The sequence below is a fragment of the Vidua chalybeata genome, chromosome 1 (assembly GCF_026979565.1).
Source record: "Vidua chalybeata isolate OUT-0048 chromosome 1, bVidCha1 merged haplotype, whole genome shotgun sequence".
NCBI classification, from domain to species: Eukaryota; Metazoa; Chordata; class Aves; order Passeriformes; family Viduidae; genus Vidua; species Vidua chalybeata.
This window is the reverse complement of record NC_071530.1, coordinates 141296460-141320605: the sequence shown is the minus strand read 5'-3', so window position 1 is coordinate 141320605 and position 24146 is coordinate 141296460. Positions and strand designations below refer to the sequence as shown.

General features: G+C 44.7%; 1 protein-coding gene across 1 annotated transcript; it reads left to right on the top strand.

Moving 5' to 3' along the window:
- Nucleotides 1-24115, top strand: FBXO32 (F-box protein 32). The gene is made up of 9 exons (XM_053937356.1): nt 1-274; nt 3281-3393; nt 5095-5144; nt 5816-5908; nt 12803-12896; nt 13713-13897; nt 16840-17022; nt 18210-18353; nt 19029-24115. Exons 1-9 carry the CDS (start codon nt 159-161, stop codon nt 19116-19118), a joined length of 1068 nt encoding a protein of 355 aa, XP_053793331.1. The 5' UTR covers nt 1-158; the 3' UTR covers nt 19119-24115.
- The last annotated feature ends 31 nt before the right edge of the window (nt 24116-24146 follow it).

Below are 24146 nucleotides of genomic sequence, written 5' to 3'. Positions count from 1 at the left end.
CGCACCGCTGCAGCCGCCGCTCCGGGTGCTTCCCTGCTCTGCCCCGCATCGCTCCGGGTAACTGCCCTGCTCTGCCCCGCACCGGGTTCTGCCCCGCCCCGCTCCAGTCGCCGTCGCCGCACCCAGTCCCGGTGTTGGTCCCTCTCCGTGCCGTCGCCATGCCGTTCCTGGGGCAGGACTGGCGCTCCCCCGGGCAGAGCTGGGTGAAGACGGCCGACGGCTGGACGCGCTTCCTGGACGAGAAGAGCGGCGGCTTCGTGGGCGACATCAGCAGGTACCGGCGGCGGCGCGGTCCGGCCCCGCTGCCGGGCGGTGCCGCCAGGGGGCGCGGTGCCGGGGCGGGGGAGCTGTGAGGGGCGGACGGGGCCCCTCGCCCCGGGGGCGCCCCGGTGTCGGCGGAGCGGGGTCGTTGTCGCGGTGAGCCTGGCCTTGCCGGCGGAAGGGCTCGGCGGCCCCTCCGGGCCTAAAGAAGCTCCGAACGGGGGTCACTCAGCCCCCGGCGGGGTCCCCACATCCCTATGGAGGCTGTTCCTTCCCAGGCGGCTGGACCGTCCTTATGGCTGTGGAGTGTGGCGAAAAATCGAGGAGAAGATGAAACATTCACCTGCCCCGCGGCCAGAGGGCTGTGCCCCCGGGGAGAGCATCGCCGGGCGTCTCCTGGGGGCCCTGGAGGTGGCTGCCCACCCTCCCCCACAAAAACAACCTTACTTGGGGCTTCCCGGTCTCGGGCTGGGAAGGATGATGTGTCTGAAGCCATAAATCTTCCCCAGGCCATGAGTAATGTACCTTACGTGCTGCTTGACTAATCTGGCTGCAAAACATCAACAAACCCCCAAGATGGTGCGGGCAGGAAGCTTTGCAGCGCGTGGGTGTCGTGGGCTCCGGCAAGATCGCTCCTGTAAAAACCAAACTTTTCTCACAGAGCTGCATCTTCTCAGCTGTGTGCTGCCAGGGCTGGGGTTGCTGCCAGGATGCAACTGGGCCTGGGGATGGGTCAGGAATGCCCATGACAAAGGGCCTTGGAGTAAGAAGGGATTTGCTGTGAGCCACTTGTGCAAGAAGGCTTATGTAGCAGGTATCTCCTGCTGTCTTTCATGTAAGCCGTAAGTAAAAATCAAGTTTAGGTTTGTAATTTGTAAATAGGTAGAAAAATGTCTGGCTGATGGTAGTGTTGGGAATACTGAGTTTAGCATGGGTTTATTCATCCCTTTTCCCATTGAAAAGCCAAGAGGTGACATATTGACCCGAGGCTGAGGTCCTTGCAGTGCCAGGTCCAGGTGCCCAACTGCTCAACCTGTCAAGATGATGTGGAAACCTGGCAGTACATAAACAGGGTAATAATTTGCCTCCTATGCTGGAGTTCATCCACTGCTGCTGTTATTGTGGTTTCAGATTACAGAGTCATTCAGTAGGAAGTCAACAGGCAAGCGTGTGCTGTTGACATGTAAGATTTAAAGCAGATCCATCTTGTGCTCTTGGGCTCAGATTCTGCCACTGCATGGGGCATGTTAACGTGACCCCCATTGATTTTGTGCAACCATGATAAAACATGAGCTTGGCTATTCCAAAATAGCTTCTTCCTTGCTGCCATATTCTGTTCTCAGGTTTTGGTACCCCCAGCAGGAAGCAGCATGGATGGGGTACATGAGCAGCTGAGAAGTTCTGCTCTCAGGTTGAGGTGGTTCTGAGCAAGCTGCAGCTGGCAGAAGTGTCTGGTTCCTCACATTGTTGTTTCTGTGAATATTGTTAACCTTCAATGCTGCTGCTCTTCCCCTTCTGCAGTGCTGTGGTGGAGCCCCGCAAGGGGGAGGCGGAGTACGAAGGGGGAGCTGAGAGTCGTGGTGTTCTGAAACTGGGAGAGGTTTCTTCTACCTCTGGGGCCATGTGCAGGTGCCAAACCAGAACATCCATCTAGACTGTGCCTCAGAGGATCTGGGTCCCTTCTGGAGCTGAAACTCTGACTTGGTCACTTGACTTTTGCGTGTGCTGGTGGTGTGGCCATGCAGACAGCTAGTGAACAGGGGAAAGAAGTCTTGTCCCACAGGTTTCATTCCTTCGCAGGAGACTGTGCTGAATAGCTGTCAGAGGTGTGTTTGGTATGGTGCTCATGTTCGGGTTTTGTTTGAGACTAAGCAGAGTAAACACATGGCCTGTACAGGAAGCTTGCTGGCTGTGTAAGGGTCCTTGTGGCTGTCTCAGAGGAAGCTTGCCCGGGCTGCAAGCAGCAGCAGCATGTTTTAGCACCTGCCATAGCTCCAGGGCTGCGTGAGCCACAGTAGCTGAGAGGTGCAGTGAGGTGCCTGGGACCCTTCCTCGAGTTCAGGCCTGCGGACAGCCATGCTTCATCCCTTGCAAGCTGCTAGAGCGGTGGGGATGGCTCTGTTTTGTTATCCTGGATGCATGGCCTGTCTTCTCCTTGGCACCTGTGAGGCACCCTGTAGCTCTGGGCAGCAGGCTGTGTGCTGGGCCTCTGCTGAGAGCCCCTGGTGGTGCTGCCCTGCCACCCCCAGGGATCTCTGCAGCAGTGCTGTGGCTGCCCAGGGTCTTCTTAGTTTCGAGCTGTGGCTTGGATCTGGTGGTTTGCAGTATGTGGGGATGTTGATGCGTAGCCTCTTTATAGCTAGTCTTCAATTGCCCTTGAAGGAAATAGGGGGTTATAGCTCCCTTCAGTAATAATACAGTTACAGCAGAGCTCCAGCAGAAGCAGGCAATGGGCAGTCTTGGACAAGAGATCCTAGCTGTTAACTTGTGTAGTCACTACTATGCGGGGTCTGGAAAACCATTTAGATAAGTCTGAACCTCAGCTAAGCTTTTCCTGTAAGCTTGAAATAGTATTTTGTGGGAACTCTTTTGTTAATAAATATTTTGAGTACATATATATGTCTTCAGGGATATCTAAATATGTCCTTCCGTAGCAGATTGCACTGAGCCAGTCAGACTGCTACCTTCACTAGGAGGATATGGTGTTACTTAAGGATAGAAATAGGTTAAAGAGTGGAAAAGAACATTGCTCAGCAGTGTCCCAGCATGAACTGTGTAATCTGTTACTTGCTCCTGTCATGGGTATCTTGGCTAGCCCAGAATTGAGGCAACAGAGGTTCCTTTAAAAATACCAGTACTGGATGCTAAAACTGTGTGCAGACTATTTCTCAGGAGCAGCCTGCAAGAAGGCAGCTTTGGAGGCCACAATAAAAACCTGTCTGCTTTTTCTCCTTGCAGGAAACATAGTGTTCAACAGAATGCAGAAATAAACAGAATCCTTGCTTTGTGTCATTCACAGCTTTTGTAAAAAAGATGATCACAACAAAGAGAATCTCTTCAACAGCATAAACTATGATGTTGCTGCCAAGAAGAGAAAAAAAGATCTGCTGAATAACAAAGCCAAGACTCAATGTAAGACATCTTTTTGGACTTCTTTTTAACAAAAGTTGCTGCGGAAGAATGGAAAATGCTTAATATCTATGTTTTTTGCACACTGCATGAGGAGCCTTCTAGAGTCTTGAAGGGCTTTGCACCCATGTTTGACCTAAGGAGAGAACTTGGATACAGTTTAACATAATGAAGATTTATGCCCCCGTTAGTAATCCCTGTTCTGAGGAGTTGTGCTTGTGTTCAGATTTTTGTCATTTGTTTGTCAGGAGGGTAATTTTTTCCTATGGTACATTCAAATGAACCAGTTCCAGTATTTTCCCCCTGTAGACTTCCTTTTGCACAACAGGCTAAATTTATTCTTCCTTCCATATGCATGTTGAGCACTAATCTACGTTACTGGAGGCTACAAGCCTGAATGTAAGCTTTGATCCTATCTCTGTGTGCGGAGTGCATGAAAAATGAAATAAGATTTCAGCTCACTCAAAACAATAGAAGGCTTGAAATCTTTGTGTGCACAGCGAGCAGTCGGGGTCTCAGATGGGGCCCTGGGAGAGCACCCGGCGGAGCCTGCAGGGACAGCAAGGTCTGCATTGGCCTGATTGCAAGATAGGTACTGGAGTTACATGTGAAGGCTACAAATGTAAACATATCCAGAGGAAATGAGTTACAATTCCCACACTGCTATTAACTCATTGTGCATCCCCCAGGATTTTGGAAGCTGTTGCCAGAAGTTGGCCCCTCAGTGTATTCAGTTCTCAGAACAAACAAATGTTACCATGACAGTTTTTGGCTGGATTGTGCTGTGACCTACCACTGAAAAGGGCTTGATGCAGGGTCAGCATGCCTGTAACTGAGACTGGGTCTGTCCTTTGACTTACAGTACCAGTCAGGAGTACATTCCATAGCTTGAGTTCATTAATTTACAGGTTGCTCTAGGAGTTCAATATTTTCTTTATGGAAAGGCGTCCAGCAGGGTGGGGAGGAGAACTTTTTTTTTTATACTAGCAGCTAAATTGCCAGTGTGTGGTGGAAGTAGGGTCAAAAGCCCATGTGAAAATGGAGTGGGAGAAGGACTGAGCAGCATAACTGCTTATAGTACAGGCTCTTCTGCAAACAGACTTAGCAGTGTGTGCTGGGTATTGGGAAGTTATTTTGGGAAATGGATGGGACAACTCCCATTCTGAGGGAAGGGAGGGGCAATTAGAAATAGGAAAATTTTGGTCCCACATAGTTTTTTCTTTTTTAGCAAGTTAGCTGCAAGCATAAGCATGCTTCTCTGAGCCTGACCTCACTGCTAAAAGCTCTCTTACATGCCTGGTATCTCATGACATTTTTGCTCAACTTCAAATTTGACATACAATTCCAAGCCTGTAACCAAGGTAATAGTTAATAAAATCAATAACAAAACCTGGCTGTCAGCCACACTTACTGTCTGGGACCAAAGAAGAGGAGGTGCTATGGTATATCTGTGGCTGGCAGGTTAAACATTTACAGTCTTGAGCTGTGTCAATGAAACAGAAGCCTTTTTTGAGGCTTAGGGCTACAGTCTCAAATGAAGCTGTATCAAAACAAAGCAGCTCAGCAAGTTGCTAGATTTGGTTTCAAGTGTGGTGGTGTAAACAAAATCATTTATAGTAAAAGACAGTGAATATTATGAGCAGAACAGAGATACAGCTCTCTGAGGTGGAAGATTAACTGAGTGAAATGTCTTTGTCCAAACAGATTTCCACCAGGAGAAGTGGATCTATGTTCACAAGGGAAGCACAAAAGAGGTGAGTGCCTCTACAGGTTCTTTGTTCTCTTTTCTACAGATTTTTACAAGCAGTGGATGATCCTGTGCTGATATAAATCAGCAGAAGCTCTTAAGAGATAAGTGGAAGTTCTGGCTTGTAGCTGGAATTTCAGTAATGATTTTAGGCCCCTATCAGGGATCCAGGGCTTGATGTACAAGGCTTTGTACATGTGTTTAAAATATGACTTGTTTGCTTCCCTCATTTAAAAAAAAAACAGCCATTTGCAGGCCAAGCCATAATACTGTTCTTGGCTTTCACCCAATACAGTCCTAACATGGAAAATCGTTGGAATTTATCACAACGGCTTGCTTGCACTCACGGAGAGAAGTGACTGTAGGAGACTGCTCTGAACTCACACTGCATATTGAACCCCAGGAATGTGTGGCTTATTCTCACATGGAAATTCATGGGTCATGAGCAGAGCATGGGTCTCTCTTGGGAAACTACCATAATCTACATTGGGCCATGCCCACTCTTGATGTCAGTAAGTGCAGCTCAGCAGGAGCCAGGCCTGCGTCCTGTGACCGTGAGCTGCTCCCATGGTTTGTACTCATCAGCTTGCTAAATTGAGTTGCTCTGGGTCAGGTCTACCTGGTGCTGTCTGGACTCAAGTCTGCCAAAACATGACCCAGAGTGTTTTTTCTTCTCAGCGCCATGGTTACTGCACCTTGGGAGAAGCCTTCAACCGGCTTGACTTCTCCAGTGCTATCCTGGATTCCAGGCGATTCAACTACGTCGTGAGGGTGAGTCAAAATCCAGGGCTTATTTTGATGTAATGGTGGTGGGGGCTCCAAACTGAGCACCAGTTGGGTAATGGGAAGCACTGGCAAAGAAGAGATGTCTAAGCATGCAAGTGGGTGTGTTAGGCTTTTCTGCATGAAGTAATTCATGGAAGTTTTGTGAGTGGGTAGATGCCCAAATCTTGTCTTTAGTTTATTAAAATTGAAAGAGAGGGAAGTGTTGATAATGTGGAAAATGAGCTGTCAGGAGCCTAGCATTCCTACTACTTTTCAATTGTGTCATTCACTTTTGAAACCTAGAAAGCTTGGCTTCTAATTCCTGAGTTTTCAGTTCAGCTTCTGAAAAAGATCATGGGCTCTGCAGATGCCACAGGGTACTGGAGACCTCTTCGCTCCAGAAGCTCCAGTCTGAGGTCTGTGGAGCTTTGTCTCCATTGAGGTGATACAGGAGAGACTCAGGGCTGAGCATTTTGGGAATGAGGGGATGGGCTGAACCACTTGGTGGCACTGATCTTAACTTCTCTGTTAAGGATCACATTGCTCTTATTCCTTTGTGACTTGCAGTGGTTTCAGTGGGTGAAACATTTGTTTAGTCTTGACAACATTAGTTAGTAAAGGAGTCATCAGCTTCAAGTTTCCCATGCTCTGGCTTTGCATAATAGCTTAGGGCTTGGCATGGCCAAGGAGGTGGTAGTGGCTGGGGAACCTACTGTCCTGAGGGCTGTATGTTTATGATAATTGTATCTTTATCTGCATGTGATCTGCAAATGGATCTTGAATTTCAGAATGCTTAGCAAGATTTGGAATTCGGTAAGGTTTAAAAAAAAGTTATTAACTTGAGGCTGTTTATGAACAGCTCCTCTTCATGCCTTGTGAGCAGCTATCACTAGTGAGGCAACAGCTGTTCAGGTGTTAGGTTCTGGAGCAAACAGCAGTGGTATTGCTTTCCCTTTGAGTCAAATGTCATGAAAAGTGTCGAAGGAAGAAATTATCTGAGCCACTTCACCTAGGTTGTCTAGGTGACAAGTCACCTGTTGAAACTTCTGTCACCCAGGGACGGGTACAGGCATTGGGGATGATGACCCACTGGCTGTGTAAGAAGGGCAATCACTTGGATGTCCCACAACAGGAGTGGTGGCAGGGAGTGGGGATTCTGGGGGAGACAAAGCAGGATCCAAGCCATGTAAACTCAGGCTGTCCTAGCTCTGCTGATCTTGGGACAACTTGTTTTCCTGCCTGTGCAGAAGTGATCACCAGTGTTGAGGTAGTTGGTGTTTCCTGATATTGGAGAGATATATATATACACACACACACAGTGTCATCTTCGGGAGGATTACTGGAGAAGGAACAGTTTGTGCCAAGGCCATAACCCTTTAGTCAAATATAAAGAAGGAATGTAAAATAAAACTTGTTTAGTGCTGCAGATATCCCTTTGGCAGACTTCCTTATGGCAGTGAAGAACTCCAAAGACCTCTGCTAAGCATGGCCTCAGGTCACGCTGTGCCACGTGATGGGCTTCTGCTGTTTGGCTCAATGTGGTAGATGTCTCATATGGGACTGCAATGGTTGAACAAAAGTCCTACTAAATTTTTTGAAGAGCAAACTTAAATTTCAGTGAAGTCAGTATGGTCTGGTGGGGGGAGCTCAGGCTGACCTTCTCTCTTTTTCTCATGAGCACATGAGAAAATGAGAGAACAGTACATTTGGGATGCTTTTATCAAACACAACAGTTTTGAAAGCTATGGAAGCTGACAAGTGTCCTTGTTTCTACAAATTATCTCTTCTGAGCTTTTAAGAGTAGCTTTCCCCCCGTAGTTTTACAGATGCAGTACTACTGAGAAGTATGAAGGTATCTAATTGAGGTTGACTTGTGGTTTGGCAGTTTAAAGAAGATATTAAACCTGGTACCATGGATCAAGCTGTAAAATTGACTTCTTAAAATGAAAGGCTTGTATCAGCCAAGTCTCCAGTGGATAGTAGTTCATAAAATGCCTTATATGCCAGATTTACGCATGAAAAGCTCTGCCTCGATGTGGATCATGTTTATAGTCCTTTGCAAGTTGCAGGCCTCCTAAAGCACATGGATGGGCAATCTGTCACATGGAAAATGCCTTGAATGTTGGCAGGCAAAACATTTTTCCCTTCCTTCCCTCTCCTTGTTCTCTCTAGTTCCACTCATTGCTCAGGGTACCTGATACTAATGTCATGCTACTTAATTCACCAAGCAAATGCTTTCCAAGGAGGGGAGCTTGGAAATGGAGGATGGAAAAGAATATGATGTCTGTAGGGCAAGAAAGGAGAGAAACAGCTGCAGGTTTGAGGTTCTGCTGGCTATACCCAAGCTTGCCCTATAGAGACATAAGCTGCATCACTTGCTGGTAGGATTATGGGCTTTCAGGCTTAACATGAACATACGTTTCTGAATTTCTCTGAACTTAAGTGAATCGTCCTTAAGTGTCTTCAGTGCTTGCTTTCTTGTCACAGAAGTTTCTGCTTTAGATACACTCAAACTAAGTTCCTGGAGTTTCTAATGGTGCACAGATGAAATGGGCACCTCCTTCAAGAAGGGGTGGAGGTATGAGCTGCAAGAAGCTTGGCAGGTATTTTTCATGAGCAAATACCATCAGCTGGAGCCAGTAAATCCATGTAAGTGAAGCAGAAGAAATTTTCCTCTAACATCAATCTTATCTTGATAGTCTGCTGGTACAGCTCTGGAAGTGGCCAAGTTATAGGTGTTGGTGTCATGACTTGGTCCTTGCCGATCCTTCAAATTAGTGCATCTGCTTACACATTACAGAACAATGAGTGTTCCCTTTTTAGGGCTAATAAGGAAGTGTGTGATTGACCCAGAGGACCCAAACTGTTGTTGGTCTGAAGCAGCCCTGGTTTCTCTGGTCTTAGAGATTTAATGAAAAGACTGGAAGCATTCTGTAAACGTAATTAATGGGAGCAGAGACAAAGGTGCCTGTAGCCCAGAAGTTCATTTTCCTTCAGGAACACTGTGTTCAAGTGACAGGTTTTGCAGGCTGCTTCTTCAGAAAGGGATTTCTCATATGATGGTTGTATAGTCTCAAGGGAAGGTGCTGTTTCTGATCATGAAAGCTTAGGTCATGTTAACCTGTCTGCGCACAACTCTTCTAAAATAACATGATCTAGGTTGTGTGCAGCCTTCTAAAGTAGTCTCTTAAATTTGCTTCTTAATTTTAATAGAGGTTAGCTCCAGGAATCCTGGATTTATGCTGTCCTGAAAGAATATCAGCTGGATGCTGTCTCATGGAGATCTGTCAGCACCTGCACTGTAAATCATTATAACTCGCCTTGCCCTTGCTCCACCTGTCAGCTGACAGACAATGTGACATTTCAGCCACTGAAAGTGAAGGGCTGTGAGAGCAAAGTGAGGCTAGAGGAGGAATTTTTCATTTTTTGTAAGCAGTCCAGATGTGAAGAGTCACATATCTGATCATCAGGAACTTATGGATCCCCACACAGTGCAGTCCAGCTTTCATGTAGTTGGCTTGAGGTATTCAGTGGGGAATTTACAATTCAGTAGTTTGAGACTTGTGATTTTAATCACTACAGAGCATTTCCCTTTTTGAGTCAAGGTTGTACTCTCCTGTGCAGCACAGCAGGACTGCTGAGGATTTTTGGCTCTTTGTGCTGGAAGCCCCAGCAGTGGTTATTTGGAGTGTGGATTGCCTGCACACCCCTGGGTTGAACCAAAACTATGGCCAAAGTGCCATCTGGCTATAGCAGGTCTAAGCAACGCTGCACACAGTAGTCATGGGTGCACAGCAGTGTTTTCATGGCCCTGAAACAGGGGCCCTAGTTCCCTGCCACATGGCACTGTTCTGTTTGCTTTTTTTATCTTGTGCTTATGGGAGGAGAAGGATCTGCTCCGCTGCTGAAGCTGAGAGACTTTGTTGCACTGTTGCTCCAGATGGATGGCTGGTGGATTTGAGCAGGAGCCCCACTGCAGTCACGGGAAGTGAGCAGGTTACTGCCATGCTGGGTAGGTTCTGGGATAGCCTACTGCATCTCTTGCCTTTTCTCCATAGTTCTGGGAAATCTCTGATAGCAAATAAAATAGGGAAGGATTTTTTTTAGTGGAGCTACCAGGTCAACTTCCTCAAGTTCTGAGGAGCTGGAAGAGTGAATTTGGACCTAATGCTCTGTTTTCCAGAGGTGTTGCAGACTTCCCAGCTCCAGTTAAAACTGGCTGGAATGCAATTACTTAGTGTATTTGAAAAGCAGACCTTTTAAAATTGCTCTTAACCTTTCCCTGTGCACTCTCTCCTACCATCTGTCCCTCTCAGCTGAGCGTGGGCTGGACTTAATGCAGCCACATCATAACACAGGCTTGCAGCTCTCTGGTCTTTTTACCCTACTCAGCATTAATCTGAATTCATCTGTCTGCTTTAGTCTGTATTATGCAAGTGGCAACATTAATTTATTTTTTTATATACTGCTATAGACCCCAATTTGGCAATCCATTAACTAAGACCATACTTGGGGCCTGTGGAAACACTAAAAGACCCCCAATGCACTGGAGCATGTGGGGCACAAATGAACTGTACTGCTTACCTGTTTTTTGTTTAGTATATGAGCACAGAAGAATAAAATATCTTTTGATTTGGAAGACTAGCTAGTTGTTTCAGTTAGTGGGGTCCCTGGGGAGTGGAGTAGCCCTAGAAGTATTCACAACATAGTTTTCATATGGAATTTCATCCTGTGTTTATTGCTGTAGGAGAAGGGAGGTGACACATGATATCTAAGCTGGTTCACTGAACATAAATTGAACCTTGGTAAACACAGACAGGGCAAATTTGAATCTGTTCCTTTGGCTAAATTAATTTTGTACCAGTTTAGTGTTCAAGGAACTGAGATTTTTATCCTTATTCTTCTAAAAGAACAGCCCTGGTGTCCAACTCCTCTGGTATTACATTACATGATGCTTACTGCTGCATGCATTTTGGTGTTTTTAGTAATGGGCACAATATTGCTAACACTCAGCCTGGAGGAAGCTGTCTCTGTGCCAGCTCCAGAACAGTGCAATCTGGAGACAGCAGTTGTTTGTGCACAGCCAAGCTGATCTTGGGTGCATGTGTGGCCGGTGTACAGATGGAGTCTGGCAAATTGATCACTATAATCAAAGGTCTGAAGGCTACACAGTTTAGGCTAACAGAGTATTACAGACTACTGTGGGACATTGGTTGGGTTTTTTCCCAACTTATTCATCCAGTATTTTAAAAAATGAAGACAAAAAAAAAAACCTTTTATAAGCTTTTCAAACATCTTGCAAGCTGCCTTGCATTTAGTTATTGTGGTGTCATTTAGCTGATATAGCCAGAAAATCCACTGATACTTGTGCACCGCATATTACCCAACTCTCCTGCATCTCCCGTTTCCTCCAAACAAGCCAAGAAAACAAGCAGCCTGCCCTTGACAGGAGTTAGTGCAGGTCTTTTTTCATCTTGGTTTTTTTTTTTGGTCATGTGAGGTGCAAGATATTAATAGAATGTAAACTCAAGGCCATCTGATGGTGGTGTTGGCCTGGATAGAAGACAGAAGAGATTGGTCACTCGAGGCGACTTCACTGCTCCTAAGTGGCAGTCACATGCCAGTGCCCCAGATGAGCAGAGCATGCTGCAGTAATACCTCTCCCTCAGTTCCTGCTTCATGGCAAGCTGCCGGTGACTTTTTGGATACATTCCTGTCATTCTTATAGCAGGGCAAACAGTTCAGCTCATGACTTATCAAGTCTAGTCAAAAGCCATCTTCGTTACTTGACACAAGTAGTTGCACCTTCTCTGCACTCTGTGGTGCCAGCAATGGGATACTGGAGCTGCAGATGATAAAGGATTAATAAGCTGGTCATGTGGCAACGTGTTGATTGATTTGTAGCATAAAAGGTTTTACCTTTCCTTTCTAAATTAAAACAGAAGTCTATGTACATCCAAAACAAATGGACTGACATGTGGGCAGTCTGTGCATTTATATAATGCTGGGGGAAGGGAGAAAGGTTTGTAAGATCACAGGCCACATGTTCTGCAGAGCATGTTCCATAGGAAACTTCCCCAGCTGTTCTTGTGGCACAGAGATGGGGAAGAGAGAGCGTCCTTCCCTGTGGGAAATGCTTCCATTAACAACTGCAGCCCAAATTTACTGCTCAGCTTGCTCAAGAGTCAAGAGGTCAATGATGAGAAGTAAATTCTAATTGAAAATAAAAGCAAGATGTTCATTAGGGGAGGTTAACAAGTAAACAGGGCAGACAGGGAAAGGTGGTTTGTTATTGTCGTTGTTAGAGCTGAACAGGGAAGGAAAGTCTGGGAGGGAAGGGGTTTGTTGTGGGGAGGATTTTTGTTCTTCCTACAGTACTTAACCTTTCTGATGTGGCGACAGTGCCCTGACAAAACCCGTGCAACCCAGGAGTTGACGTAAATCGTAGAGTCTGATTCTCATTAATGGTCTGTCAATAATATCCCCATCCAAACAGGCATTTGCTCGTGTTCCCTTATGACTCTGCTTGTTTATGCCCCAGTGCAGGATGGTGACGCTGGCCGTTTGCTGTTCCCTTGGTGCGAATAGTGGCTGTCAGGCCAAGCACCACTGTGGTTTCTCTACATCTCTGAACCATGAAATCAAGTTCCTTCTCCCCCCACACTGAAAATAATTAAAATGCCTTTCCCCCCCCCCCCCCACTTCTTTAGATGTGAGTTTAATTATTTGGTCTCTGCTCTCCTTCCCTTTTGTGTTACTTTGCTCTGTTGTTCTGTCTCCTTTTTATTTTCAAGCAGCAAACAAGTCTCTGGACTGTTTTGCTGTGTCATGTGACTAGGAGTCAAGATTAGAAAGGTATCTCTGTGCTCTAAGGCTTGCAACTTCTATTTTTATCCACAGCTGTTGGAGCTGATAGCAAAGTCTCAGCTGACATCACTGAGTGGCATTGCCCAGAAAAACTACATGAACATTTTGGAAAAAGTGGTTCAGAAAGGTAAGAAATGGAAATGGTGAGGGGGAGTCTGATTTAATCTGATGTACTTTGGTGAACCACATCCTTAACAATAGCAATGTAAAGTGGGTGAAGAGGGGCTCCACTGTTTATTTCTGTAGTGCAGTGCTGCTTTCTTTTCCCTCAATGAAGGACTTAGGGGGAGGGGAGGAAATTTCTGTAGTCTAGTAGGTATCTGAGAGGTGACTCTTCCTTTCCCAGCTTTCCTCACTACCACCCCTTCTGCATCCTACCGAGTCCTATTTTTGACTGCAGAAGATGTGGCTGCTCCTGCCCTCAGCTAGGCATATCTGCAGTCCCTGCTGCTGCCTTGTTGGCACTGTGCTGTACCTATTGCTCCCACTGCTCTGGAGGGGTGTCTTCACCTGCTCAGGGGAATTAATTGTGGTTGAGATGTGGCACTTCCCTCATGGATGTTCAGCTGTCCCTGAAGCCTGGACATGGACAGCAGCCTGTTATTATACATAATGAGAAATGCCCATTAGCTGGGGTGGATAAGGGAAGAGGTGCACATAGATAACTTCTTGCACAGTATCAGAGGGGAAAACTGGCTGGTTGCCAGTGGCTGGAAATGGGAAGTGTGGCAGATCTGATCTGCTTATCTTGGGAGGCTCTCTTTTCATCTGCTGTCTAACCTGCTGTGACTGGCTAATGTTTAAGTGCTTTCCTCTAAAAAGAAAAGCACAGGCTGGCTCTCTTGGCCTGTGAAATTACAGCAAATGACTTGCCTGAGAAACATGTAGATTCAGAGAAGGACTTTGACAATTCCCATTTTTAATCTTTCCTGTTCTTCCAAAGTCCTTGAAGATCAGCAGAACATCAGGCTAATAAGGGAATTGCTGCAGACCCTCTACACATCCCTCTGCACATTAGTTCAGCGGGTTGGCAAGTCTGTCCTGGTTGGAAACATCAACATGTGGGTGCACAGGATGGAGAGCATTCTTCACTGGCAGCAGCAACTGAACAACATTCAGATCACCAGGGTAAGCACAAATCCTAAAAGCTAAAAATATTGTCTCCATCGTGAAACTTTTTTTTGTCAATGGCTCTCATTTGGGAGACTGCTTCCCACTCTACTCCCAGTGCAAGCACAGACTGGAAGGACCTGGAGTTGCCAAAATAACTGGATGCATTCCTAACATTACTTGACTCCCTTAATTCAAACTCGATGTACATAACCCAGGATCATGCTTAAGGTTACTGGTCACAGACTGTGGCTTGACTCCATAATGGCTGTGAAGTGCTGTGTGAACAGTGCTGGACAGAAAACCATCTCCCCCTCTTCAGGCCTCAGTGTGAAAAGTCAACTCAAGCTTTCTCAAATTGAGCAATTGCCTTCAAAACTTGTTTATCAGACAGCTGAGGTTTTTAGATTTGTTTAATCTGTAAATTAAATGCAAATTTTCAAATAGCTGCATAATTTCATGCTTCCTGGCTGAGAATACCAGTGATCGTTCCAGTAGTCTGGAGCTACCTGTTCCAGCTGGATGAGTCCTGCTTTTACAACATCTGTTTTTTTTCAACAGCATCTGTGGGAATGGGAAGGATGTGTTGGATGATAAATTTCTAAACTGGCTTTACATGGGAATCAAACCTGAACTTGTTCCCTTTCACACAGTCTCAGCAGGTTTGATGTTGGACTAGACCTCTGGAGGTCATCTGATCAAACCCCTCTGCTCAAGGAGGGATGCCAACAATAAGTCGCCCAGGACTATACATACACTTTTTTTTTCCTACCTCAAATTACTCCACTGAAATGCTAAAGCTTTCCCCCCATGCTGATATCTGTGGTGGTGTTCTCCTTGTAGTCTTGAAGAACTCTGCCTATGCAGACAAAAGTGCATCAAAACATTGTTTGTGAAAGGAACTGCCTTTTATACATTGTTGTGTATGTTTGCATACACTCTTTCTAAAGTAAATAAAATACATGTAGCACATGCAAAAAAAAAATTCATACCACTGAAGATAACTTCAGTTCAAGCTGGAACAAAACCAGATTAATTCAGAGAAAGGAAGAAGCTCAGCTCTGTGCAGCCAGTTACTTATGGTGCAGTGAACTTGTGGTGTTTCTAAAGGGGAAAATGTCTTGCAACACCCAAGACCTAAATCATTTTTAAAAAACCCAGAAAACCAACTCTGAAAAGTGTTGTATGTGCTATAGCTGCTTAAAAAAAAATAAACTTCTGTCCAGAAAATGACAGCTTACTGATCTATTCTGGTCTAATCTGTGTTCTTTCTGCAAAAAAAAATAACGCATGGAAAGTTCTGGAAAAGAGTACTGAGAGAAAACTAGTAGCAGATAAGCTTTTGGCTTGATCCAGAAAACCTGTAAGGATTTTTTTGAGTCACACAAGGTTTTTTTTTTCAGAAAAAGATACAAGTGTGAGCTTTGTTTGGGATTTTTTTTTTTTTTTGACCCAAGTGTCTCTGAGCTTACTCTTGCCTGTTGTGCCCTAGCAAAGCTTATATGTAGACATAGTTCAGAAGAATGCAAAATGCAGCCTGGCAAGGAAGAGCAGTGGGACATGATCCAGGGATCCAGTGCATTTGTCCTACCCCAAAAAAATACCCCAGGCTGTTATGGAAAGGACTGTCCTCTGGACACTGTAGAGACAGTTCACTCCTCCTGGAGTGATTGTGTCAGGTCTGCCTGGTGGGTGGTGATGCAGAAATGGGTGTTTTGGTTGACAAGCTCAGGTCCTTGCAGGTACTGGGCAGTGTTGCTGGTCTGGGCAGGCTGGCACTGAGGCGCTGAGGGAAGGCAGGAGCTGCTGCTGTGCAGAGGTACTTATTGTTCCTCTGGAGTCTCCCATGCCGTGGGATGGCTGGAGATGGGACCACATGATTAAAAGCAGCCTCATGCAGTGTTTCCCTGCTGCTGGTGGGCTGTGTGCTGCTTGTTTGAAACAGTTAATAGCTCTGCCAAAGATGAGGCGGGTGCTGTGACTCTGCAACTTAAAATAGCAGCATCTCTGTGCAGGGTAAAGGATGAACTTGGCACATCTGTCTAACATTGTTTCTTTGCTGGAGCCCAATCCTAGAAGCTGCTGTTTGCCTTAATAAGGCTGGGGCTGGTTTTGAAGCTGCAGCTGGTGCCCAGGTTGTGAGCTTTGATGATGCCTTGCTCCTGTGTATAGCTTGGATTTCCCATGAGTGCAGGACATGCAGATCTACTGTGGTCAATTTGTCCTGGAGCTGTAACCCAGGTGGACTTGCAAAACAATCCTGGACCTTGTGGAGACTAAGCAAAGGTGGATGGGGGTGACTTTTGTCTCTTTAGGCTAGGATCTGCTTTTGTGTGGCTGAACAGCATGGAAAACCAAGGCTGTGGCCTGTGGGAAAGGGGCAAGTCCTTCAAGTGTTCCCAGAGAAAAAGCTAGTCCTGCCAGCAGTGACCTGGGAACCCATGCTGTGAGTACTCACCAGCCACTGCTGTGCTTGCAGCAAGATCCTGTGATGATATAAGCTAAAACATGTCAGAAGTGCATGAGATTCCCAGCAGTGTGTGTAACCACAGCTGAACTTGAGAAGTAATGCCCATCTGCCTTGTGGTGGAGAGACCTAGATGGACAATAGCTGATACCACGATACAGCCAAGGTCCTGCTGTAGTGAAAGCTGATGGTGATACTTCAGGGAGCAGTCTCACAAGTTGGATGTGGGGTGGACAAAAAGGAGAGAAGGAGGCTTGGACTGCAACTCTCCTAATTACTGTACTACAGATACATGTCCTCTTCCTTGAGGTTATCTCAGTTATGGGGAAGAAGGTCAAATATTTCTATGTAAAATGTCTCCTTTATTTAGAAGGGGGAATTGTTGTTTTGTTCTCTGTGTGGAGAAGTTTTTAAAATGCAGTAGCTATTCTGTAAACTCGGATTTCTGAGGTTTTCAGCTTCCTGGGAGCTCAGTTCTGTCTGTCTCTTTCAGCCTGCCTTTAAAGGAACCACTCTCACCGACCTGCCTTTGTGTTTACAATTGAACATCATGCAGCGACTGAGTGATGGGAGGGACCTGGTTAGCCTGGGTCAGGTGGCTCCTGACCTCCAAGTGCTCAGTGAAGACAGGCTGCTGTGGAAAAAACTGTGCCAGTACCACTTCACGGACAGACAGGTACGAGGAGAGGTGCAAACTGCCATCAGTTCTTGGTGTATCCCCCCAAGAAAGAGTGTCTGCCCTGCATCTTCTCTTACTTGGCTGTCTCTTGGATCTGAGGACTGTACAGCAAGCTGATAATATAGGCTGGCATGAGAATGGCTGTGAAGATGATTTATATAGAGGGTTTTACATGCCACAGCAATGATTCCTGAAATAGGAGCTTGAGGAATTAATAATACACTGAATTTCAATCTTAATCCAGGTGGGAACAACTGCATGACTTGCAGTTGCTCCTTGCCCCATGTGTGCAGGGAAAATGTGCAGGCAAGCTCCAGCAATCACCCTGATGTCCCAGGGACTGATACCCTTGCAGAGAGTCTTTGTGGATGTGGTCCATGAGCTGTACTCCCTTGCCCTTTAGAGCAAGAAATCCCCTCTGAGCTGTTCTGTGAGTGATAGGATGATATGTGGAAAACAGCCCTGCTGCTGCCCACTTTGTACCTGTGTAAACATCTCTGGCAGGCTGGTAGTCATCTGGGATCATCTAAACTTAAAAGCAAACAAACAAAAATCACTCTGTTTATGGGTGAATGTCTGGGGTGTTTATACTAGGCCTCTGCACTTCAGAAACCATGTACCAGATTTCTCTGCTGACTTGGCTTTATTTAGTCACTCTGAATCTGACTTTGGAAGTGACTCTGGAGGAGTTATTTCTTTTATTACGTAAATTCAAATCCAGTCTCTGCAACTAATGAACCCTAAAAGAGAAATGGGTGTCTCCCAAGCTAATATGATAAATGGCTGACTCTTAGAGAAAAATATCTCAACGTTTACAGCTGTTAAATGCAACTCTAGTTGCTGTGCTGCCTGCCAGAAACAGTGGTCAAAGTAGTATGACATAGCTCCCAGGGTTTCAAGCTTCCTACAGTGAAGTTGATGAAGTGGGAATAGACTGTCATAATGGTACTGAGTGAGGCTGTTCCCATCAGGAAAATGCTTTTAGCTTTTTCAGCTATAAGTAGAAAGTAAGAGCTTCTTAGCTCAAAGAAGCTGAGAAGTCTTCAAAATAAGAGCTTTCTCAGTGTTGCAAGGGAACTGTTATGGTACTGGCAAGGTTGACATGTGAGGGAGAGAACCTCATGAGCTGAACAGAACAAATCAGTTTTTTGACCTGCTATAATTGTGTGTATCTTTTCTTTAAGATTCGCAAACGTCTGATCTTATCTGACAAAGGACAGCTGGATTGGAAGAAGATGTACTTCAAGCTCATAAGGTGTTACCCACGGAAGGAGCAGTATGGTGACACACTGCAACTGTGCAGGCACTGCCACATCCTTTCCTGGAAGGTATGAGGTGCTGGTGGGACAGACTTGATTTGGGGCAGGAGCCATGGGGCATCCAGTGCTTCCTCTGATTGCAGCTGGCTTAGGGTTGCAGCTCATTTGCCTGCATAGCCTAGTGAATTCGTACATCTTAATTCTCCCTCAGCTATTAAGACCTTTTCTTCTCTGTGCTTCAGAGATCCCAACTTTATCTTGAACATGGGTATTGTCCATTGGGGCCAGAGGGTTGGAAGATGGGTATGTTTTAGGGCTGCCTGCAAGAAATCATTTTAGCACTGCCAGCAGCTTCCTCTACCCATCATATGCAAGTGGAGGTCTTGGCAACAAGATTAGCTGGAATGAAAGCTGATGGCTGCAGAACAGCTCAGGACAAAAATCTGCTCACCACTGTGGTGATATGCAAGGCATGTCTCCGGAGTTAAACTCCAGTAGTTGGTGGTAGGCTCTAGCCTCTCTTCCCTCAGAAGAGGGGAACAGAATTAATTGGATCCTTGCTGCTTCTTTTTTTGATGACTTGCCCCTAAGATATTAAGCCCACTATTGAGCTGTCGATTATTCTGGGCTCTGCTCTACCTATTTGCACATGGAATGTCTGGCAGAGGGGCAGTGCTGAGTTGGCTGATGCTTTGGCAGCCTTTCTGCAGCCTTTCTAAATAGAATTGTTTCCTCCTTTCCCAGGGTACTGATCACCCCTGCACAGCCAACAACCCAGAGACTTGCTCCACCTCTCTTTCACCGCAAGAGTTTATCAACTTGTTCAGGTTCTGAACTTGGGTCAGCGCAGCTTATGCAATTCCTACAGGACACTTTGTCACATAGCTTGGACACTCCATTTGTAAATAGTGTAAATATTCATGTTTGTTTGAAGCTCCTGAGTCAAGGAACAAGAGGATCTCGGAGAAGAAAGGTGCAGTTGCTCACTGACATGCAGCACTTAAGGAATACAGACTTCCATAGGACTGGTGTATAAATACAGCATGTTGTACAGAGTCCCTTTTTTATCATCAGAGTACAAGATACAGGGCAAAAAGACCTTCGTTTTTTGTTTTTAGAAGTTAAAAATGAATTTGCCCCACAACCATTTGAGAACTCTTTTGGTTTGTTTCTAATAGAGAGAAAGCAATATGAGGCTAGGACTGTTGAACTGTTCCTCCATCTGGTTTTATTTAGCATACATATTTATAAGTATGACATTTTAGAAATATTTATGAAAAATATCCCTGTGACAAGTTTAATAATACTTTAGTGCTTTTAGAAGGACACATTCTGAAATACTTAGGATAGAAATCTAGCCTACTTGCGAGACAGAATCGCAACATACCACTTTCTACCTCCAATAGATTGAGTACCTTTCAAACAAAAATCCAGTGTACAATGTGAACTTTTGTATTTTGTACAATGATTTAAAGGGAAATGTTTGTGATAGTAAGCATCTTTTCTTGTATTAATGCTTACCTCTTTACATTAGTTTTCTTGCTCTACTCAGTGCTTGAATGCCTAGATGATAGGCACCATATGAATACCTAAGAATCTACTCCATCCTCTTTTAATTTGTTGGTTTTATGAAAGACCATGCAAATGTGAAAAGAGAAGACAAAAGGATGAGCATTATCTATAAGGGAGGAAGTTCTATGATAGGGAAACAAAGGACTGGATTTAATCTCACAGGGTAAATTCTTATCTACTTCATTAGGTTAATTGCACTAGTTGAAATCCTAAGTAAGGTTAGTATCTGTTTTTTCAAGCCCATGTTTTCCAACATATACACTGCTCTATATTCCCACTGCTGTCAAGTGAATTCAGTCATCTTGGAGCTGGTAAAATATAGGGAGAACTGGGCCATTGAATCTCATTAAATTATGGGGGTTTTATTCACTGGAAGACTGTGAGACTGGCAGCAAATGTTTAGTTTCAGAGCCCTGGAGCTTAGGGAGTGATTAGTATTTAGCAGCCAGGGCTTGGGTAAGCAAGGAATTTCCAACATCTTTGGTTCTTTCTCCATGGGCAAAGACCCAAGGACCCTAGTCCCTTCTGCTTCCGGTGCTGAGCTGCTTTATGAGATCTTCTGACCCTAACCCACAGCTAAATTTTCAGTCCTACAGAGTAAGTGGCCACTTCACCATGGCTGTGATCTGGCTCACTGTCTCCTCTGTTGCATGCAATGCTTCACTTTTCTCTACAGTGGAGCTTGAAGAATCTAGCTCATACATACCAATCTGAAAACCTGCAGTGGAAAGTTTTTGCTGTTTGCTAGTGGATTTCCTGTATAGCACTTTCTCTGTGTATGATGTAAGCAGGATACCTCGTAAGGGTAAATATTTCGTGGGTTGTGTGTGACTGTGTACAAAAATTTTGAGGAAAAGGAGTACTCAGGACAATTCAGGAAGAACTACTTGAGTTAATTATTGTTAAATATGCTGTTCCTTTTTTTACATTTTTATAACTGACTTTGAACACTTTTCTGTAGCTGTTTGTATTTTAAAATGACAATATTTGCATTTTTGCAAACTAAATCACTTTGCATATTCTTGGAAGAGATGTGAAAAGGGAAAAAAGCTGCCTCTAGATGGAGCAGTGGGAAGAGGGGAAGAAAACGTGGAAAATGCTGACAAGAACTGCTCTTCTCCAGCCACCTAACAGCAAATCCCGAGTTTTTGCTCTTCCAGAGAGTTCTGTGAGCCTGCACCACCCTTAGCCATGGCCCAGAGCTCGTCACTCTCCAGAGATGAGGGGAAAACACATGCAGGATAACAAGCTTTATTTTGGTGTTGATGCCCCATTCATCAGTTTGTCTGCTGGTGGAAAGCATAAGCCTCCTGATCATACTCATGTCAACTGAAAGTGATTTAAAAACTGCTACCTTGGAAAAATATACTTGTGCTTGTTTGGGGGTGCTTGTGAGTAAAGGAGGCCAGTTTCTGTTTTCCTTCCTGTGTTGATGGCAGCGGGTAGACAAGGCTGAAATCTGGCTTCGTGAGTGAGGACATTAAGGAGTGAAACTTGCAAGTGAAGTGAGTGAAGCATTGCCACTGAATTTGGAGAGTCCTGTATCTGCTTTTTCTAGCAGTGAGACCTGTCCCCTTGGCATCTTTTGTTTCCAGCTCTGACTTGGGGTTGGTTTGTTTTGTAGTTTTGTCTCTGCCACCCATAGTGAGCCAACATGTTGTGATGGGGAGGCAACATTGCCATATTTTGGTATGAAATGCTGCAGCACTCTGCCTACTCTGCATCTGTGCCTAGCACTTACCCTCTGTGAGATTGTGACACTGAGTGAATTTTAAGCTCAGATTTGAATCTGGCCTACTGCATTCCTTGCGTAAGAAGATGGAAATTCTCAGTGTTGAGCTGTGATTTGGGAATGTCTTGGCTCCAGCCATTGCCTCTATCAACCCTTCACTGGCCTCCTCTACCCAGAGACCAGGGGTCATACTGACAACAGATTTAATGTGTAACTGAGGCTCCTATTTATAAAACTTACTTCAATTACTGTGTATTTTATTTCTTAGCACTGTAAGGGTCAAAGTGCTGAAGATGATTTGTTATACGTAGACACTTGTCTGTTGCTTGTGTGAGGTCTTGGGATATTGCTGTCAGTGTCCAAACTAGCAGCAAACCAAGCAACTACTGTACAAAACAAAACAAACTAAACAAAAAGAAACAGAATAAGCCTTATTCAGTTACTACTTCAGTCATTACACTCCTGCTGCAGCAATTGTCAAAGATGGCCTTGGTCTCTTTGGGGACCCATTGTTTCTTGAGTGGCTGGTACAGGGAGATGTTGCAGTGAATTCAATAGTCTTGGTTTGTATTTTAAACAAAATGTTGTTGCATCCCAATACCTTCCTCATTTACAAACAAAGCAATCAGTGTTTTAGGGGTGTAAAGGCATCTGCTTGGCTGAGGATGGCAGAGTAACAAAACTCACAGTGATATCAGGGGCTTCCAGGTGGGATGGTTTACGGCTGCTCTCAGGCAAAAAGGACCTCTTTATTTTAAGACAATTGTGGCAAAGCTGTTGTGAAGGGGAAAACAGACTTTTGCTTGTATTGTGGAAATTGAATGTTGTTTTCAAATAACACTTCACTTTCCAGTTAGTTGATGCATTTCCATTAGATATGCATCAGTTCTTATACTAAGAAAGGAGAGTTTTTCCTCTCTTTGGGGTTTTTTCTTGCCAGCCTATCCAGGGAAATTTCATTGTCTTCAGAGGATGTATTAACTAGTGCAACAGCATAGAACATGGTGCTGTGAAGAGGAGAAATAGATTCATGCAAGGGAGGAGGCTTAGGAGGGGAGAGATCCTGGAGATCTCTGTTTCAGCTTTCTAGAAGAGGCCAGTTTTTTTGATGTGGTGGCCATTTCAAGAGGCAAGATTTCAGCTGTACATACCTTAAGCCATTTATATTAACTATGGTATGCTGAAGTTTGATCATAAAGCGTGTGTACCTCCTCTTAGGTTTAATGGGTTTCTTTTTTTTAACTGGGAGTTGCTAGATCCTTAATTATGTAAAGTGATTAGGAAAATGTGTATTGCTCTGAAGACATTGCTTTGTATGTAAACATTTAATTGCACCCTGCCACTTTCTGTATATGGGAATATATTTTATATTGTTTTTCTTTGCCCCAGGTTTTAAACTGTTTGTATTCCCATTTCTGTTTGACTTCAATTACTTTTGGGAAGCTGTCACCTTCTGGAACATACACAGGTACTAAACCAGCTTTTCCTGCCCAGAAAATTCCTTGGCCCTTAGTTGCTAGAATTTCATTTAGAGCAGGAACATTTCAAACCCCATTGTGTAGCAAACAAATCAGATGTGCTTTTCACACTGATCTGCTTGGTACAGCACACCAGCGTTGTCCTCTGTGGTTGTCCTTACAAACATGTTGCACATCTTCCCTGTAGATCAGCACCTTGCCAGAAAGACATAGCTTTGAATTAAAATGTCCCTCTTTGTAGCTGGCCTGTTTGCACAAGCACAGGCCCTGTGGAGCTGATGGCTGATCAGGCTGGTACAGACTCACTCCCTCCTTCAAGGTTTGGGACTCTGGTGTTCTGCTTGTGCTGCTTTCTCAGCTCTTTGCTTGTAGTGATGCTGGTTCCACAGCTCTGAAGCTGTGGTTGGCCATTCACACAGCTCTGTCTGTGGTTGCTGGGCTCTGAGTCTTTACCAGCACCTAATTTCTATCCAGTGTCTTCCTCCAGTGATTTTGTTAGTAGCAAATCAGCTTTGCAGGATCTGACCCTAGGATAACAAATCCATCTTGTCCTTGACACATGCAGTCTCAAGTATATAGATACTCTTGACACCAGAGAATTCCCTCTCTGTTCACCAAGTGTTGTTGCTTCTCCTCCTGGGAGGGCAACTGAGTGTGGAATTTGCCTTTCCTTAGCCATCCTGTGCTGCACAGAATGCTAACATGTCGGCTACCAAGAAAACATTTTAATTTGAAGTAGAAAATATGCTTATCTTTAGGAACTAATCTATAGTAATTATTAATACTTATATATGGAAGAGAGTGTGTGTCCTGTTTTATTTTTCCTTGAAGTTGTAACTTGAGATGATATGAAGTGAAAGGCATCCCTTATATAAGACTTATGTTTAATATTATTGTGTGGTTAAAATCCTTCCATTATAAATTTGCACACTTTTTTCCTCTTTCCTTGCATGTTCAACTGATTTTTATAGCTGTTCTGTGCAGACAGTGTTTTTGTAAAACATTTTTGACACTGAATTGCAATAAATGTTCAAACAATGTGAACCACAGAGTTGGTTGTCTCATTGCTTCCAAGGTGGT